This window comes from Podarcis gaigeae, assembly GCF_964106915.1.
Source record: "Podarcis gaigeae genome assembly, chromosome: 9".
NCBI lineage: Eukaryota > Metazoa > Chordata > Lepidosauria > Squamata > Lacertidae > Podarcis > Podarcis gaigeae.
In genome coordinates, this window is record NC_139685.1 from 22,493,584 (window position 1) to 22,513,941 (window position 20,358).

The window sequence follows — 20,358 nt, forward strand, 5'->3', positions numbered from 1 at the left end:
AAATGCATCTCTGGGTTATTTATGGGGCATAGGAAATCGTTCATTTCCTCCCAAAAAATATAGTCCGGCCCCCCACAAAGTCTCAGGGACGGTGGACAGGCCCATGGCTGAAAATGGTTGCTGACCCCTGTGTTAGGGAGTGCAATGTTTTCTTTACCCCGGACCCTGGCAACCCACTCTATGCCACCAACAGCAAATTCACAAAACAGTTTCTCTATATATGTATATGAGAGAGAGAATCTGCCTTGAACAGAGACTGCCAACAGCATTTCACCATATGTATGCTCTGTTCTTGTGGGGGATGTGAACACAAGGTTAAAAGTATGGATCACTTCCTAAGCAGTGCTTCATGTGCAGGAAACATACTTACTTGCTGGAACAGCCTTTGATTTAAAAGCCGTTGACTCACTTTCAGTTTAGAACTGAAATAAGCTAGTTTAGAGATGCCAGATAAGGAATTTCTTTCATATACAGAAGACAAAGGGGAAACTGAGTAACAGAGGTAGGAAGAGGCTGAAAGGCTTTACCAGGAACATTAATCACACACATTAAAGAGTAAATACACCAGGAAACTTTAAATGTGTAATTTTTCTTCCCAATATTTAAGACATGAACTGCAGAGTATATAAAAATCGAGATTTCAGTGTTTTCACTTTTATCAATTTGCTAGTCAAATAACAGGGAATGGTTTGTTACAGATGAAGGAGCATTGGTTAGAGCAGCCAAGCACCTCCATTTTGTTTTCACTGGAAGAACACCAGACTCTGTGATTATAGAATCTGTAAGTACATCTAAAATAGTAAAGATTTGACTGTTGTTGCTAATACTGTAGTTTTATTAATACAGAAAAAAAACTTTTGGAAAACATTTTTAAAAGACTGAATTAATCATGGTTTCATTTCCCCCCCCTAGCTTGGACAGGAAGAAAGATATGAAATGCTAAATGTGCTAGAATTTACAAGGTAATTAAACACCTGTGAATTTTTTCTTGTTTAGTATTTAAGAAACAGTTTTTTCTTAGGTAAAGGAAGGCTCTTTTTGAAAAGGAAAAGTTTGAGAAAATGGACATTCAAAGCGTAATTTAATTCATGAAACGTCCTACATTTGGGCTTTTAAGCATAAGCATAACAAAATAACTCTAGAAAACTAGAGTAGGACAATGTGTGTGTGAGAGAGAGTGTGTAATATAGCAATAAAGTACAAAATAAGATTTTTAAAGAGACTGATAAAAGCACAAAGAAATTAAAAGAAAAAAATATGAAAGTATGCAATTCATTGTCCACAGAAATAGTACAGCTGTAAAGTCCATCCTATTTATCATTTATTAATTATTAAATAACCCTTAACACCTCATATTGCTAATTTTCTCATTCCAACAACAAAAATTTAAAACAGCATTATATTTAATCTTTTTAGTTACTCACCCTTCCCAGTGTTGCTTATAGTACATAATTTATAAATAAATTATACCATTGGCCCATGTCTTTTAATGTTGAACGGGGGGAGTTCTGCCCTTCATTTTTTAAAATAGAAAACCTATGTGTGAAAAGACCACTCTTATTTTATCAAAACTTACATTGTTTCATAGATGGAATATTTTGCAAACATTTGTAGGGCAGGGAGGGGGTAGGCTTCATATTTTAGAGGATATTTATTTTCTCTCTCCGGTAAACATTTTCTCATTTCAAGATATGTGGAATCAATGCTTATGCTCCATCTTATATATGTTTATTGTATAAGTCTATCACACCCCACTAAGTTGCTTAAAACCTGTTTGAAATGGAACATGTCTTTCATTCAGTTCTAGGAAAAGAATGTCTGTGATTGTCCGCACGCCTACAGGAAAATTAAGACTTTACTGCAAAGGGGCTGTAAGTTGTTGGCAATGTTGTTGTTGTTCTCATTTTCCATTTCTTTGCACTATTTGCTATCAAGGATTGGCTGTGAAGTGTTATGTTAGACATAGGCCCAATAGAGATTGCCGTTTTATGGAGTGGAAAGACGTCCCCGCATTTACAGTGGTGGTTATTTGTATTATTAATACATGGCAGGTGACATTAAGTGGGGAAGATAATTCCTTTGAACAACAGATATCATAATACAGGTTTAGAGACTACATCCCAGCATCCCTAGTGCATTCCAGCAACACTGAGATGGTAGCCCATGGGGCCTACATTTCAATCAGCACTATGAACTTGATTTCTCACTGAAAACCTGAATTACAATAAGTCAATCCCATACTCACATGCGTGTAAGATGTTCTCAATTGGGATGAGCTTCCCCTCGTGGATGGAGGCAGGAACACTGAGAATGGTTCTGAATCATTCATTCATTCCTGTCTTTGCATGAAGCAGGTGCTGGGTACACTCTCAGTCTTGTCTTCTGTAGCTCACGCCTGAATACAATGGTACCTCGGGTTAAGTACTTAATTCGTTCCGGAGGTCTGTTCTTAACAGTGTAACAGTAACCTGAAACTGTTCTTAACCTGAAGCACCACTTTAGCTAATGGGGTCTCCTGCTGCTCCCGTGCCGCCACGGCACGATTTCTGTTCTCATCCTGAAGCAAAGTTCTCAACCCGAGGTACTATTTCTGAGTTAGTAGAGTCTGTAACCTGAAGCATATGTAACCCGAAGCGTGTGTAACCCGAGGTACCACTGTAGTGTAGTGTGCATAATTATGTTTTATTGTTTCAATTTTCTGTTATTTTGTGGCATTAGTCATTGTCTCTGTTTTCCTTTGGTCCTGTCTTGGTGACTGTGGTTTAAATGCTTCTCCTCCATGTCAGTGCTGTTAGTTCCCTCGCTCTTGGTCCTGGTGTTATCTACCCTCATCATCCTGCTACTGTATTTTACTTATTCTAGTACATTCCCCATTTTGTAGAGCCTGTGTTTTTAAAGATTTTTAAAAGTAGTATATTGTTGCCTCCCTATTCCTTTATCTCTCCATCTGTCTTTCTACCTTGGCCCAAGCCCTTCTAAGTCTTCATCCTGTTTCCTAGTTTCCTATGTGCTCCGAGCTTTAGACTTCAGCAGCAGTGAGCACACATAAACACCTAAAGCAGGACTGGGAAACTTTTGGCCTATTGGACCACAACTCCCATCATCCCCAACCTTTGGCCATGCTCTAGCTGGGCTGATGGGAGTTGTAGTCCCACAATATATTGATCCATGCTATCATAATGGGGATAGTGTGTATTATCTGTGTTTTACAGGATGCTCAGGTTATGTTTGTACGCTAAGGTTGAATTACACATGTGCTTTGCATGGTCTGGTTCTTCCCCTTTTCTGGCATCTTAAGCTTTTTAGTTTGGTTTGGTCTGGTTCTTTTGCCTATCCTGCACTGTTACGGCTAGGATTTGCTTGTCTGTCAACCACCACTTTAAAAAGAAATGCATTATTGTGTACTGATGATATATCAGACCAGTTGGATAAATCATCGGATATATGAGAAGAATGGGTGATAAAGGGAAGGCAAATGGCATAAATGACAGCTAAATGGCAGGTTTAGGGCAGTGTTTCCCAACCTTGTGCCTCCAGATGTTTTTGGCCTACAACTCCCATCATCCCTAGCTAGCAAGACCAGTGGTCAGGGATGATGGGAGTTGTAGGCCAAAAACATCTGGAGGCACAAGGTTGGGAAACACTGGTTTAGGGTGTATGTCAATTAGAGGCACTACTGTGGGTTAAAGAGTCCTGTAGACTGTACCTATTTAATAAGGAAGTATATAGCCTGGGACAATCCCGCAGTGACATAAGCACCAAACATTTGCAGTACAGATCCCATAAATCAGTTACATATCAAATGTGCAACTGACCCACATACTACAGTAAAGGCTGTGAATATTGGCTGTATTGCACTGGTGCAAATAAAACTGCTATAGAATTTGTTGAGTAACAGGGATCAAAAATCCATTTTTCAGTCATAACCTTAAAAAACATTTCTGTGTGACTTTTTGCTGAAAAGCGTTACACGAATATTCTGCATAAATAAATTAATAACAGTATGTTTATTTACAGTCGGACTGTAGTTATTATAGAAATGCATTTCCTCTTTTAATCCCCCCCCCATTGCTTTGTAAAAGAAATCTTGCTTCAATTTGTTTTGTGCCATTATAGGACACAGTAATTTATGATCGCCTGGCTGAAAATTCAAGATACAAGGAAATTACCCTGAAACATTTAGAGCTGTTTGCTACAGAAGGTATTATTATTTGCATATTAGTTGGTTATGTATAAAACCATTAATGTAATAACAATACTATGATTTTGTAACAATTGGTGGTTATTGTAAAAGAGCCCTCACTTTCTTCATTAAAGTTAGTGCAATGTAGTATAGTGGTTCTTCCTTTTTCATCGTGACTGAGAGATGCCTTTGCGCATGTACATAACTTGATTCCTCTTCCGTTGATTTCTCTGCCTTTGATTACATTAGTTTGGTAGATGAATGTGTGAAATGATCTCAAAGAGAAGCATAGTGTTTGAGATAATATGAGGGAATGTGAAAGGTCTGTCTGTGGGTATTATGCTCATGTTGGTCCGTTCACACACGTCAGTAGCAATACAATGCAACAGTTATCAAAGGAAACAGAGCTTGTGCGAACAAATACAAAATTTTAGTTCATCTTGAAATTTAAGATTTTGATTGGTTCAAAAACATCTGATACATTTAGCAATTACCCATCTTGAAATTTAAGATTGTGATTGGTTCAAAAACATCTGATACATTTAGCTATTACCTATACCCCAAACCAGGAACACTTCTCTTATAAAGGAGGTGGTGATTTTTCATGAAAGAGTAGCAGATTGGTGGCAAATGTTTGCAATTATGTTGTCAGATGCTCACATACAAGCTGGCTGTCCTTTAAGATGGATACTATCTATGTAATGGAGTGGTCACATTCTTTTGGATTCATTATAACTAATTATCCAGACGCAACACAGCATTTCTCGTTTCCCTATGTTGGTGTATTAATCAAATTAGTGCAATACTTTTGTGTTTATTTTGTATGGTTTACTTTTATGTCTTTATTCTGCTTTCCTAAATATTTATTTTTGTTTTAAGAAGGATAGTTTGTGCTTTGGTGTTCTGAACATCTTTCCTTGACTTGAGTTGTAATACTGTATAGGAGGAGGGGTGGGGTGGTTTGAAAGTTATGGTAGTTCCCATTGTTTCTAATGTTCCTGAATACCTGTGAACATTTGGATTGAAACACTAACGTGAAGCTACTATATACTGGAGGAATCTGGAGTTATGATGTGCTGTTTTTTAGAAGAAGCAGGGTGTGCATCATATGAGGTGTAGATGTTGCTTCTGTCTGGATATCAGTGTAAGATAAAAATGGTTCTGTGGCTTCTGTGGCTATTTTATATATTCAGGAAGCATTTTTTTGTTTCCAGACTCTAAACTCTACTACAAACTCAGATAATAAAGGATATTTGTGATGCGAGGTACCATATGAAACCAATATTGTAAAATGATAAAGAAATGAATAACTATTGAACCTTGTATCACCATTTTATTTCCTTAGGTTTGAGAACACTTTGTTTTGCTGTTGCTGAGATTTCAGAAAATGACTACCGAGAGTGGCTAAACATCTATCAAAGAGCTGCAACTGCTGTACAAAATAGAGCACTGAAACTTGAAGAGAGTTATGAACTAATTGAAAAAGTAGGCGTTGTGTGTTGCCTGAATATGTTACTTATATCTGGCATAACTTGCATCTTTTGCAGCTAATGCTGATCAAGTTTAGAATTTTATTGCATCTCAGTTTGGTCAAACAATTTAAAAAGAAGTCCAGAGCCCCCTTATACTGGGCTGACAGGTGGTGAATTATGTGGAGGCATCCCTCAGTCTAGTTTTCTTGGTTGAGACTGGTGAACAAATTATCAGGAGTTCGATCAGTGGGTTTCCCGTCATCAGTAGCCAGCATAAAGCCCCCAAATGGGGTGTTCCATGGGTGGGAAGGCAGCAGAACTGAGCCAGGCTGGATCCTGCGAATCAGACCTGAATTGGACATACTGAGCTAGCCTTGAGCTGGCGCAGAGATCAGTCCAGATCCTGCCTCTCCACCTTCTACTAAAGAGGTGGGGAGGGGAGGGGAAGTGGTTTGAATTGTGCCATAAGTCTACAGTGGTGCCCCGCAAGACGAACGCCTCGCAAGACGGAAAACCTGCTAGACGAAAGGGTTTTCCGTTTTGGAGGCTCTTCGCAAAACAAATTTCTTTATGGGCTTGCTTCGCAAGACAAAAATGTATTGCGAGTTCCTGCGGGGTTTTTTCCCTTCCCCCCCCTTTTCCTAAGCCACTAAGCCGCTTATCAGCTGATCCGCTGATAAGCCACTTAACAGCTGATCGCTAAAAGCCGCTTAACCGCTAATAGCGCTAATCCGCTAAGCTGTCAATGGGCTTGCTTCGCAAGACGAAAAAACTGCTATACAAAGAGCCTCATGGAACGGATTAATTTCGTCTTGCGAGGCACCACTGTATTTTGGAAAACCCAAAATATAGCCAACACACCTATTTGAAACAAAGCCTTTTTAAATTTGTTAAGCTTCATCAAATAAAGCTTTTTATGCCTTGGGCTACTGGACCTATATACTTTGGCCTAGTCAGTTATATACAAGAAAGCTTTTCCCTGCTAAGGCCATCCCTTCCCAAATGTCTTGCCCATGTCCTCTAAAATACCACTACTGATAAAATGCCTGATGCCCCATGGTTTTGCAGAGTAGCAGGAAAGAGAAAGAATTGTCTCAAAATGAATGATCACTTCTAAAAAATGGTAAGGAAGCCAGAAAGATCCAGATGATTTCCTCCTGCTGCCATTGCTGCTCCCAGAAAGAATGAATGTAAGAACAAATCAAAATAGACATGAAGAGCAAAGAGTTGCAAATTATACATTAAGGCATTCAGCCCAATTCTAAGTAAACATTGAAAATAAGTGTCACTGAAATATTTCAAAGTAAATGCTTCTTTAGATTATGCTTTTTTGCCCAGAGTCCCTGATTCTGTATTTAATTTTTTTTTACATTCAAAACTGTATTTGTGGTGGTGGTGGTGGTTGTTTAAAAATCTCTCTGATATGCTCTTTTCAAAGAACCTTCAGCTACTTGGAGCTACAGCCATAGAAGATAAGTTACAAGACCAAGTGCCTGAAACAATAGAAACTCTAATGAAAGCAGATATTAAAATTTGGATCCTTACTGGAGATAAGCAAGAGACTGCTATTAACATTGGTAATGTGTAAGACTTCAGTCTTCATGCTACATTGTTCTTTTACGTCTTTAAATAATAGTAAAATAATAATAATGGAAAGAAATATGCATTTGTGTACTGGGAACAAGTGAGTGCTGCTCTTTCTGACCTAGACCTGCATTTATCCTAAGGTGCCCTGAGATGCAGGTGTCACTTATCAGAAAGCGCTTCCTCTTGGCTACAGGCTAGGACACAAAGATGAGAGACAGGGTGCCCTTGCCAAGCTAGAAGGCAACGGGATATTTCTGGCTTGAGAAAGAAAAAATAATGCCAATCATTGTGCTGCCTCTCCTCTCCCCTTTATACCCCCCACTGAGGTAGACACATTGCTAAGGCACAAGCTTAACCCCAAAGTGGCTTTTTCTCTTGCCACTTCACCATAAAGAGGAGCAAGCAATACACTCTTCACACTGCCCCTCCCTCTCTCCCCTCCCTGGGGAAGGCATGATCCAGAGAGCCTGACTACAAGTGTCAAACCATCTTTTGCCTGTTAGTAGCGGCAAACATTCATTCACAGGGTCCAGGTTCAGAATGCCTTTCTCCTCTTCCCCAGGAGAAGGAGTTGCTCTGGCCCCCAGTGTGACCCTCCCCATGGTCGAAGATACCGTATTTTTCGCTCCATAAGACACACTTTTTCCCTCTTAAAAACTAAGGGGAAATGTCTGTGCGTCTTATGGAGCGAATGTGTGGTCCCTGGAGCTAAATTGCCGGAGTGCGGCACGTTCCTGAGCTGCTCTTTGGGCTGGCGGGGGAAACCCCAGGTGCCAGCAGAGCAGCCAGGGCTTCCCCCTCCAGCCCCTACAAGCTCTTGCTTAGCCGCGCACAGCCTCCCCAGCCCAGGAGAGCTTGCTGTCCTAGCTTCTGGGATTCAGAATATTTGTTTTCTTGTTTTCCTCTTCCAAAAACTAGGTGCTTCTTATGGTCTGGTACGTCTTATAGTGCGAGAAATACGGTAGTTGGGGTCCTTTCAGGTCCTCAGGTGCCCTGTGTTTTCCTCTGCCCTTTTCATGAGTTTCATATCTGTCCTCTCCTCTTGTTGTTGTTGTTGGTTGTTATATTAGGTGGGTATGCACATTTGTGAGTTTTCAGATCCCTTCCTTCACCTATTTCTCTCTCCTTGCTTGCCCACTCCATCTGGTGTGTCTGTTTGATTTCTTTTGTCACTTTTTCCCTCTCCCATTTTGCTTCTGTGGGTTTGGGAGATCAGGTTGTTGGTCACTTTACGGGGTAGGTTTGGTCTGTCAGGGTTTGCCCTGTGCCCTTTGGGGCCATAACTGTGATCAGACCAGAGGTATGCTCAGCTTATGCTGCAATACTTGCAATACAGCGCAAGTCTGTGTTAAGAGACACATTTGTCACAATTCCCATACTCTCTGGAATACGGGATCACATTTGTGGCAGAGATTGGAGAGGTGCGTTCTCTGATTCTAGCTCAGAGAGGAGCATGGCTCTATCAGTTTTGTGCCTTTTTTGGTCTGATGCACAGCATGTAGCTGTTCTCCTTATGGCCGCTCCTGCTGGCTCAACACATTACAGCATGACAGAAAGAGGGCAAGAGATTAGACTGTACTGTCTCCCTCACCCAGAGTCTCACAAACAGATGCTTTCCCCCTTCCCCTGCAGTGGGAACTCCCCATATTCTTATCAAGGATGCACACATGAATATCACTGAAGATCCAATGGTGCAGGTGGCTGGCCCTGCTGGCAGGGATAGGTCAAAGGGCAGACAATCCCATAAATCCAGGCATAAAAGTCAAACACCAACACTAATTTCTCTTAATAAAATATTGTATTTCTTTCTAACAGGGCACTCATGTAAACTCTTGAGAAAGAACATGGGGCTACTAGTCATAAACGAAGGCTCTCTCGATGTAGGTATAATGGGGGGAAAGTGCTAATGCCTATGTGCTATCATTTACAATGCATGGGTCTCTGGAAAAACTTTAAACCGTCAGTATGTGTTTGGATCAAATTACTAAAAATATACAATATGCAGAAAAGCATGTATGTGGCTGACACATATATCCCCTGGTAAAGGTAAAGGACCACTGACCATTAGGTCCAGTTGTGGCCAACTCTGGGGTTGCGGCACGCATCTCGCTTTATTGGCCAAGGGAGCTGGCGTACAGCTTCCAGGTCATGTGGCCAGCATGACTAAGCCGCTTCTGGCGAACCAGAGCAGCGCACGAAAATGCCATTTACCTTCCCGCCAGAGCAGTACCTCTTTATCTACTTGCACTTTGACGTGCTTTTGAACTGCTAGGTTGGCAGGAGCAGGGACCGAACAACGGGAGCTCACTCCGTCGCGGGGATTCAAACCGCTGACCTTATGATTGGCAAGTCCTAGGCTCTGTTAGCATCTAATAAAAGAATTCAGCTTTTTCTTGCTGCTGCTCCAGTTCTTGTTCTTCTTGGAGGGGACAGGATAACACTGAATGCAATGAAGTTGTGTCGTGTGTTTATTTTACTAGACTTTATCCGAGAGAGAAATATGGGTTGGTGACAGCGATGCATCCTTGTAAAGTCGAGCCAGACCCTGACTCGTCTCTCCTCACTTCAGATGCTTCCTAATTTGAGATTCAGTGTAGCTGACTCTTTGTATGCCACCAGAGGGTGGTACTGAGTTACTGAACTTTAAAGAACAAAAAGACAAGGACAATATGTAAAAATAGCAAGTGATAAGTGATACAAATTGAAGTACTGATACAGTATATTGGCTAAGAGTAAGAGCTATTCATCCATTCAAATCTCACCTCCGTAATAAACTTTATAGGTGGCATTAGGTAAGCTATTACTCTGTTAGCTTCATCTCCTCAATCCCCATCTGCAATATAGGGATAATAATAATAATAGCCTACCTTACATGGATGTTGAAGATGTTTTAAGTGACATACTTTTGAATTGCAAAATGTTAATGTTGTACAATAATGTGAAAATGTAAAAAAGAAGAAGAAAGGCTAGGCATAGTTAATACTTGGAAATTCTGCGGATTTCCGTAACATTATTCTTCATAGTAGTAAGGTAAAGGTAAAGGGACCCCTGACTATTAGGTCCAGTCGTGGCCAACTCTGGGGTTGTGGCACTCATCTCGCTTTATTGGCCAAGGGAGCCGGCGTACAGCTTCCGGGTCATGTGGTCAGCATGACTAAGCCACTTCTGGCGAACCAGAGCAGTGCACGGAAACGCCGCTTACCTTCCCACCAGAACGGTACCTATTTATCTGCTTGCACTTTGACGTGCTTTCGAACTGCTAGGTTGGCAGGAGCAGGGACTGAGCAACGAGAGCTCACCCCGTTGCGGGGATTCGAACTGCCGATCTTCTGATCGGCAAGACCTAGGCTCTGTGGGTGCTATAGAGCAGTGTTTCCCAACCTTGGGCCTCCAGATGTTTTTGGCCTACAACTCCCATCATCCCTAGCTAGCAAGACCAGTGGTCAGGGATGATGGGAATTGTAGTTCAAAAACAGCTGGAGGCCCAAGGTTGGGAAACACTGCTATAGAAGGTACTGGTGGGCGAACCACTACAAAGTGAAAATCCAGCAAAGTTAGTAGTAGGATGTGCTTAAAAATTGAATTCCTTGCTGTGCGTCCCATTATACTGAAATGGCATAATTTGATCAGTTCCTGAAAATGGAGAGCACCAATGAATACTGAGAATCTGATTTTAAGATAGCTTGCACCCATACGGTTCATGGCTAAAATAGTAAATGCCATTCATCTGATGGGGGAAATGAAAGAACTACAAATGTTATAAATCATGGAATTTACATTTCTGTAGGTCAGTGATCACGAGGCTTTCTGGGTCAGTAGGCACTGGTAATAATACTCCTAGCTAATGAATGAATCTGTAATAAAAGGCAACAGGTTACATCAATGTAATCCCACTGAACTTGAAAGCAGTATACCTGTGTACGTGGTAAAAAAGTCATCCACTAAATATCACCCCAAGAGGGTCTCCTGGCTTTTACAGTGGGATTTTTATTTTCCCTGGCTATTTTGTGGCAATACTGATATGGTCCTTATTCATCATTGTTGTTTTAAAAGCTACTGATGTATTAGTTACATCAAGGCAGAATATAATAGTTTCATAGTTAATTGATAAATGTATATCAAAAGTATAAAACTGTTCAACAGAATTGAAGTGATACATATTTTTGGTGGTGATTTTTTTTACAGGCAACAAGAGAGACATTAAGCAATCATTGCAGCACTCTTGGTGATGCTTTGAGGAAAGAAAATGATTTTGCTCTTATTATTGATGGTAAAACACTGAAGTATGCGTTGACATTTGGTGTAAGGCAATATTTCCTCGATTTGGCTCTGTCGTGTAAAGCTGTTATTTGTTGCAGGTAAAACTTTTTCTTCTTGAAAACAAAGCATTCATACAATTTTGAGATGTATAGCTCCTCAAAAAGTGTTTTCTATTTTTTGAATAATTTAGGTTATTAGGTAGCATAGCTGTCAACTTACAGATTTGAAAATAAGGGACCAGCAGCCAAAATAAGGGACCTGCAGCCTCACCTGTTCCAGTCTTCCTGTCCTCCTGCAGTCTGGTCAAATTCATGCTGGTAGCTTCGAGAACACTGTCCAACCAACTTTGTAACCAGAGGTTCAACTGAATAGAATCTGAATCACACGCACCACAAGGCCTATGCAGCCTCAACCTAATTTGGCTCCCCGGCCTGGCTTTGCACTGCAAAGTTTGCAGCAGCACATGCAACAAAATGGCGTCCAGCATTCAAAAAAACCCTCAGCTTGTATTAACTAGCCACACACAAGGCATGCAAGCTCCACCCCCCAGTCATTCTTAGACTTCTTATTGGGTGAGCAACACAGCCAAGCAACACAGTTGGAGCCTCCCTCCTCCCTGGCCAGCAGGGAGGGAGGGAGAGGAGCTGCTTCCTTTGAAATTTAAGGGACATCATTTAAGGGCCATTTAAGGGACATCCATCAATAAGGGACAGCAGCGGGACATGGCGCTGGAATAAGGGACTGTCCCTTCAAATAAGGGACACTTGACAGCTATGTTAAGTAGTTTTTGGAGTGGAATTTTTTAAAAAAGTACAATATGGGGGGGGGAGGCATAATTTTAACAGTCTGCTACAATGCCATGTGTCCTCTTTTTCCAGGACACAACCTCTTTTTCGGGGTAAAATTTGGGACAAACTGCATTTATTTGCTTTTAATGGCCATTTTGGTCTTCAAAATATGGCAACCCTACACTTTAAAATATAGTTATATGAAACATTTGTTCTTTTGCATTGCATGTGATATGATCGACAATATCGTAATTTCTTAGCAATACCATAACTGGATGGGCTTTCCTAAAGCCTGACAACTAATTTGGAGAATGGCCTCAGTTCATGCTGGTGCCAGGCTACCATAATTTACTGATTTTGGTTTCTCTTGGCTTCTCAATTTTCCAATCAGTTTCCTCCATTTCTTTTTCAGTTTGTGAATCTTTTTTTAAAAAACAACAACATGAAAAAACAATGGCTTCCAATGTAATGTGAAATCATAGAAGTTACATAAAAAGCATGCAGTAGTAATTGTGATTTTCTTTGCTGCCTTGCATTTAGAAAAATAAAATGGTAAAGTGGAATTTCTCAAAACATTTCTTTTATAGAGTTTCACCTCTTCAGAAATCTGAAGTTGTAGAAATGGTCAAAAAGCAGGTAAAAGTGGTAACACTGGCAATTGGAGATGGAGCAAATGATGTCAGCATGATACAAACAGCACATGTTGGTGTTGGCATTAGTGGCAATGAAGGCCTACAAGCAGCTAATTCTTCAGATTATTCAATAGCTCAGGTAAATCCACTGATAAATGAACTTTTAAAAGACAGTTGTTTCAAGTGATAGATGCTGTGTACATATACCTAAACTTATTTCCATTATCATTTATAGTTCAAGTACTTGAAGAACTTACTATTGGTCCATGGTGCCTGGAATTATAGCAGAATTGCTAAATGCATCCTATACTGCTTCTACAAGAATATTGTCCTTTATATTATTGAGGTAATTATGGCATCCTATGCCAGAATATTTCTTTTCAAATTGGAGCGATCTGTGAACTTTTAAAAAACCCATCTATGAAGTGTAGAATTATTCTGTGTGTATTTTTGTACATTTTACGGGGTCGCCAGCACTGTGTTTGCAGGCTCCAATGTGCTCACTGTGCTCACAAGTACTTCCTCTTGGCATACCTAGCCAACTTTGAATAGTCTCAGTAAATCTGCTCAAAAATCCACAATGCATGAGGCTGCTTGCTCTTCCTGCTCTGCTCCTGTTTGCACTGACTTAGCCTCTCCTACATGCCCCCATAGCAGCCATCTTATATTATGCCACACCCCATGGCAGCCATTTTATGACTGCTGCCCACAGCTCTTTCTCAAAATTCTACATGTACTGACTGGTCCATGAAGATTGGCAACCCCTATATATATATATATATATATATATATATTCTATTTTGATATGTAAAACCCAGTTCAAAATAGAAATACTAATTTGTTGTTGTTTAGTCGTTTAGTCGTGTCTGACTCTTCGTGACCCCATGGACCAGAGCACGCCAGGCACTCCTGTCTTCCACTGCCACCCACAGTTTGGTCAAACTCATGCTGGTAGTTTCGAGAATACTAATTACTGGGTGCTAATATGAAAGCAGCACACATTTTTACATATTTGTTTTATGGTATATTGTGTCTAAAGCACATCATAATAACATAATTAAAATAATTAAAATGAATAAAAATAAATATATATACACTGTGCTTCATCTTCTAAAGATCATGAGCTACTTCAGCAGGAAATCAGTTAATTTTCATCTCCAGCAGGACACATTTTTCACAAATGTGGGAATTGTGGTGCTTTCGTTCTCTCCACCTACCTCAGGCATAGGCAAACTTTGCCCTCCAGATGTTTTGGGACTACAACTCCCATCATCCCTGACCACTGGTCCGGTTAGCTAGGGATGATGGGAGCTGTAGTCCCAAAACATCTGGAGGGCAAAGTTTGCCTCTGCCTGACCTACCTCATGGAAAAGGCCTGGCACACAGTTGACATGTGCAGAGCCTTTAAAAAGTGCATAGTTAGAACCAAACCACACCGTCTCACTGAGACCTTGTTTGTCTCCTTCCATCCCACTACTCTGAGCAAGGTGTCATCCACAGTCATACCTTGAATCCCGAATGCCTTGTGAGTCAAACATTTTGGCTCCCAAACGCCACAAACCCAGAAGTGAGTGTTCGGTTTGCAAACGTTCTTTGGAACCCGAACGTCCGATGGGGCTTCCAATCAGAAGCCGCACCTTGGTTTCTGAACGTTTTGGAAGTCGAACGGAGTTCTCGAACGGATTCTGTTTGACTTCTGAGGTACCGCCGTATATGGAAAACTTTAATAGGCCCTTGCCTATTTAAATCAAATAATCCTTACATTTTGTTAATCCTTTAGCAATTTGAATTCCTTTGTGTCTGTTCAGCGTCCATGAGGATCAGAAATGTACTATTTTAAAAATAAAATTAGAACCAGGTTCCCTTCTGGCCCCCCCAAAATATTGTGCATTAAAAGACCAAATTGTTCACAGAAACCAGACACATCCTTATAAACTGAGAATTTATAACAATTCATACAGCTTTGACGTTAAACAAAACATGGACCACAACTAAGTCTGTGTCACACTGATTGCTAATTTCATTTTACTAACTTGCTCTTTTAAAACATATATCAATATTTGTACTGTGAAATATTTTAAATCAATATAATATATTTTGAATTCAAAAGAGAGAGAAAAATGGACAATGGTAAGGTATGCTTATGAGTGGAATTGTCTTTTTGTGAGTCATTACTATTGTTATATTTTAAATTTATAAGGATCTTTAGTGCTTTTTGATTTAAAGTGAGTGTGATTTGTTACACATTAAAATTTTAGTTTAAATGGATGTAGAATTGACCCCTCAATTGTGTTTTATTGTATATTCTAAATAAATACTAAACTGTTATTTCCCCCCGTTTTTCTTGCTGAAATTGAAACTTTGATCACATTTAACAACACATTTTAAGAGTTAACACCAAATGTGTCCAAATAAGACTGACTAGCTTCAAAAATTTCTTCCTCAGATATGGTTTGCATTTGTTAATGGATTTTCTGGACAAATACTGTTTGAAAGATGGTGCATAGGACTTTACAATGTGGTAAGATATTGTACCTTATTTATTCTGACATTTTAATTACTGTTAAAATTAACTGGTTTCTTAACAAATTGATCCCATGATGTGTTTTGTTTATATGTTAGATGTTTACAGCCATGCCCCCACTGACTCTTGGAATATTTGAGAGATCCTGTCGAAAAGAAAATATGCTAAAATACCCCGAATTATACAAGACTTCTCAAAATGCCCTGGATTTCAACTCTAAGGTAGAAAATAGTTTAGTTATCTTTAGAATAGCATCATATGAATGTACATCCTGTTTCAGTTCTGCATGATTAAAAAGGATTAAATATATGATTAATAATGAAATGATTTTACATCACCACCAGGCTGTAAAATAATTGAATCAAATGTCACAAAAATGCAATCCACAAATTGCTATGCTGCACTAATTTTTCCCTCCATCTTAACGACTGCATAAATAGTAGAGACCCAGCAAGCCTCAAACACACCTTAACTCTGGACCTAGTAGCATACATGAATATTGTGCCAGGGCTGTTTGCAGCCACAATGACACTAGACTATGCAGTGTCCTGGAGGCCAGGTAAGCCTGCAGCTTGACCACAAGACTGGGTGAAATAGACTTCAAATTCCTTTCTTCTGCTGCCGGATGGATTCTGTCTGTCAGTGGGGAGGAAGTATTGAATACCATATTTAAAATGAAAATGGCACATGTTTTCATGTTTGTCATTCGTGGTATAGGATTTTTTCTTTAAAATGTTTGATACCATATTTTAATTTTTTGTGTTTTATTCCCATTTATTCTATGGTATTTTGGATTTTAAATGTTTGAAATTTAAACTTCCATATTTTATTTTAAATATTTTTTATTAATTTTTCAGCAAAAATAACAAAAATAAAAAACAAACACAACAACAAACAAAGAAAACTATAGATAGAAGCAATAGCCAATCCATAAAATGGGATTCTCCAAATCCCATGACTTTCCTCCCCCTGCCCCCATTCCTTAATTTTCTTTTTCAGCTGCATATCATTTCTACTCCAAATTATTTTTCTACCCAAAATTATTTTTAAAATTACAAGTGTTCTTAAAATCCTATCAATGTATTAGCCTGTTTAGAATACTTTTGTAAGTAAATAATAAACATTTCCCATTCTTTTTTCAATTTCTTGTCATCTTCATTTCTGAGCTTTCCAGTTAATTTAGCCATTTCTGTGTAGTCCATTAACTTGGTTTGCCAGTCTTCTTTTGTCAGGACTGCTTCCTCTTTCTACCTTTGGGCTAACAGTATCCGGGCGGCCTAAACTTCCGTATTTTAAAGCTTTTTAAAATGGCTTTTTACAAAGTATGTCGAAGTGACTTAAACAATCAGCACAGAGCAGAAAACGAAAACAAATTCGTTTTTTTATTCATAGAGTATGTTTTTGTTCTTTGCATTTATTTTGTTGTTGGTCAATAGTCAGTTGCTCATAGTCAGGCCTGGTTAGTACTTCTGATGGGAGAATAACCATATAGACTAAACATGCCCCAAGTAGTGCAACAAATAATGTGAAAGCTAAATAAACTTTTCCAAACTTTTAGCAAATTCGGATTAGGTTCTCATATTCATATGATAAACAGTGTTTTTGCAGAATATTTGAAGATTCTTTTTAGTTGTGCAAGTATCTCCGTTGTGATGGTTTTCATTGTTAGTTTTAGAAAGCTTTTGATTTTGCTGGGTTTATTTTGAGTAAGTTTTCTGAATAAATGCTTACAAGCTACCTGCGGAGACAGAATGGTTGAGTCAGGCTTGATGTGCAGAGGATCTGGAATCATTTGTTGCATGGGTTTGTTATGTTAAAAAGGGTCAGAGTTTGTGGAGCCACGACGGAGGTTAAAGGATTAGCATGTAACAATAAGTACCGGTCAGGAAAATGGAAAAGTAGGCCTAATTTTCTGGCATCCACCTGTGCCTGCTGTCAAATAAAACTTGTGGCAATGGCATAGCAAGGAGGAGAGAGAAAGGTTAATGAACAACACAAGTTCAAATGTGCTAAAGTATTGTGGCGTAAATTGGATCATAGAACCTTACCTACTTGGGAAAAGTAACAAAGAAATTGGAGACATGGTGGAACATTTTTTGAGGCAGGCAACTCAATTTCTGTTGTTTGAGCAACTTAAAACTATTAATGCCCTTCTGTTCAACACAATAAAGATTATGTTTTAGGAAAGTATATCTGATTATAAAACATGGGTATCTATTATATGAAAGAATTTACCAAAAGCTCTCTTCTTACTTTTTTTATATGTAATGTACAAAATGCTGGGTTTCTGCGTTTGACTAGACTTGACACATTTTAGCAGGTGTTTCTAACACACATATAGTAAAAAGAAACAATTATAGAAAAAAATGTGTAATGAAGAAAACGTCTGTGTGTTTGTGTGTACCAACAACTAATTCGTTTCTTTTTTCTTTTCACTCTATATTTTGAAATTGTTGTTTTATCATCTTTCCTCATGTTATACTGATTAGATATAGAATGAAACCACAAACACTTGATGCTTAATGCTAATTTAGTGCATAATCAGTTAGTAGAACAAAGATGGTATTACAATTTGGCTTTGGTTTTTCTATAGAAGGCATTCATTTCTTTAAAAACTAAAAAATTAAAAGTGAAAGATAGTGAACATCTTTCGAGAAACATAAACATAAATAAATGACCCATGAAGGGCTGTGAGGCAGAAAATGCATCAGTTATATTAGTTCTTAGCAGTGGCCTTTTGAAAAACACATTTTCTGAATCTAACTAAAAGATAAAAAGAAGGTCAGAGTTCACACAGTTAGTTTTACCTCAAATGGTTCTCAGGAATGTTTGTTTTTCCTTAGGTTTTCTGGGTTCATTGTTTAAATGGCCTCTTCCACTCAGTAATTCTGTTTTGGTTTCCACTAAAAGCCATCCAGTACGGTAAGTAAATGAAATACAGAATTTGAAAATACTGTATGTATTTAAAATGGCAATATCCAGGGTTACACTAAAGCAAATTCTGTAATCTGATCTTAAATGTGGTCTTCTAACAGCTGGTCATTATACATTATTGTCCCTTTTTCAGTTTGGGGAGCTAAAACATCTTTTTAAATTGCTAGTGTCATGTGATTTGGGGTATAATTGTTATATAATAATGCAACAATGTTATACTAGTCTTATTTTAATACACATCAATAGAAGTTCTTTTCGGATCTGTCTTCTTTTAAGCTGCATAGAGGGTCTTTTTCCAAACTGTGTTGCTGGAGAACTAGGAGTTTATTCAACTTGTAGAGGTTAAATTGGAAATGTGTTTCCAAACACAAGTATGTATCTTCCCAAGTTTGAATTACCGTATTTTTTGCTCTATAAGACTCACTTTTTCCATCCTAAAAAGTAAGAGGAAATGTGTGTGCGTCTTATGGAGCAAATGCAGGATGCGCAGCTATCCCAGAAGCCAGAACAGCAAGAGGGATTGCTGCTTTCACTGCGCAGCGATCCCTCTTGCTGTTCTGGCTTCTGAGATTCAGAATATTTTTTTCTTGTTTACCTCCTCCAAAAACTAGGTGCGTCTTGTGGTCTGGTGCGTCTTATAGAGTGAAAAATACGGTAGTTATAAGCCAAAGGAGATAAACTAAGTAGATCAATAAGTTATAAACCAAAAACCTAAGCTTTATATCAAACTAGTGGTTGGTAAATTAAAAGAAATTATTCTGGCAGAATAAAAACCATTGAGTTTGATGCAATTGTTTTCTTCAGTGAATGGAATTAACTTCTTCCAGCAGAAATGGTCTCCTGTCAGAGGAAAAGAACTCTTGGATCTAAGCCATAAGATGTCTTTGGAAATAACAATAAACTGGTTTATTGTTACAGGAATGAGCCTTGGGCTCACATGCTCCCCTCTCCTCTGTTATCTAGCACAGCTTCAAGGAGGAGATAGGAAGATTTTGCTACAGTTTAATGTTGAATCCTAAACTGTGGTTAATCTTAACTGTGGTATGTTGAAACAAGCTATAAACATATTGAAACGAACCATACACTATGGTTTGAAGGTTTTTTCTCCTGTAAAACATAGTTAAGGTTAACCACCGTTTGTTCTGGTTTGGACATAACACTAATATGCAGTTAGTTTAAAAATGGAAGTGAAAGCTTTCAATATCATCTGCACAGCGACCTAAAACTTATTCCAATAACAATAAACCATATTTTATTATTACCACCAAACACAGCCATAGAGTCTAACAGGAGAGGTACAGTGACCCACACATCTTTGCCCAATGAACTTCACCATTTGTACAAGGCACTTCATAGAATCATCAGATTCTAGAGTTGAAAGATGCCCCAAGGGTAATATAATCCAACACCCTGCAATTCCAGAAACTCAGCTAGATCATACATGACAGATAACCATTCAACCTCTGCTTATAAATCTCCAATGAAAAAGAGTCCAGCACCTTCTGAGGGAGCCCATTCCTCTGTTGAACTGCTCTCACCATCAGAAAGCTTTTTCTGATATTTTGTCCAAATCTCCTTTCTTGTAACTTGAAACCATTGGTTCGGGTCCTAGCCTCCGGAGCAGAAGAAAACAAGCTTGCTCTATCTTCCACATGATAAAAAGGTGAAGGAACCCCTGACCATTAGGTCCAGTCGTGACCAACTCTGGGGTTGCGGCGCTCATCTCGCTTTATTGGCCGAGGGAGCCGGCGTACAGCTTCCGGGTCATGTGGCCAGCATGACTAAGCCACTTCTGGCAAACCAGAGTAGTGCACAGAAACACCATTTACCTTCCCGCCGGAGCGGTACCTATTTATCTACTTGCACTTTGACGTGCTTTCGAACTGCTAGGTTGGCAGGAGCAGGGACCGAGCAACGGGAGCTCACCCCTCGCAGGGATTCGAACCACCAACCTTCAGATCGGCAAGCCCTAAGCTCT

At 39.2% G+C, this 20,358-nt stretch overlaps 1 protein-coding gene across 12 annotated transcripts in view; it reads left to right on the forward strand.

The window, feature by feature from the left end:
* The window catches only part of ATP8A1 (ATPase phospholipid transporting 8A1), a 78,817-nt gene that overhangs the window by 45,290 nt on the left and 13,169 nt on the right, over positions 1-20,358 (forward strand). For all 12 annotated transcript variants that reach the window (XM_083754857.1, XM_083754859.1, XM_083754853.1 and 9 more), the window contains 13 exons: positions 699-781; positions 913-962; positions 1,802-1,871; positions 4,117-4,201; positions 5,529-5,668; positions 7,094-7,232; positions 9,058-9,122; positions 11,428-11,600; positions 12,878-13,061; positions 13,158-13,268; positions 15,369-15,443; positions 15,545-15,667; positions 18,290-18,368. In XM_083754857.1, the coding sequence (XP_083610983.1) occupies positions 699-781; positions 913-962; positions 1,802-1,871; positions 4,117-4,201; positions 5,529-5,668; positions 7,094-7,232; positions 9,058-9,122; positions 11,428-11,600; positions 12,878-13,061; positions 13,158-13,268; positions 15,369-15,443; positions 15,545-15,667; positions 18,290-18,368 (1,377 nt within the window). The remainder of the gene's footprint in view (positions 1-698; positions 782-912; positions 963-1,801; positions 1,872-4,116; positions 4,202-5,528; positions 5,669-7,093; positions 7,233-9,057; positions 9,123-11,427; positions 11,601-12,877; positions 13,062-13,157; positions 13,269-15,368; positions 15,444-15,544; positions 15,668-18,289; positions 18,369-20,358) is intronic.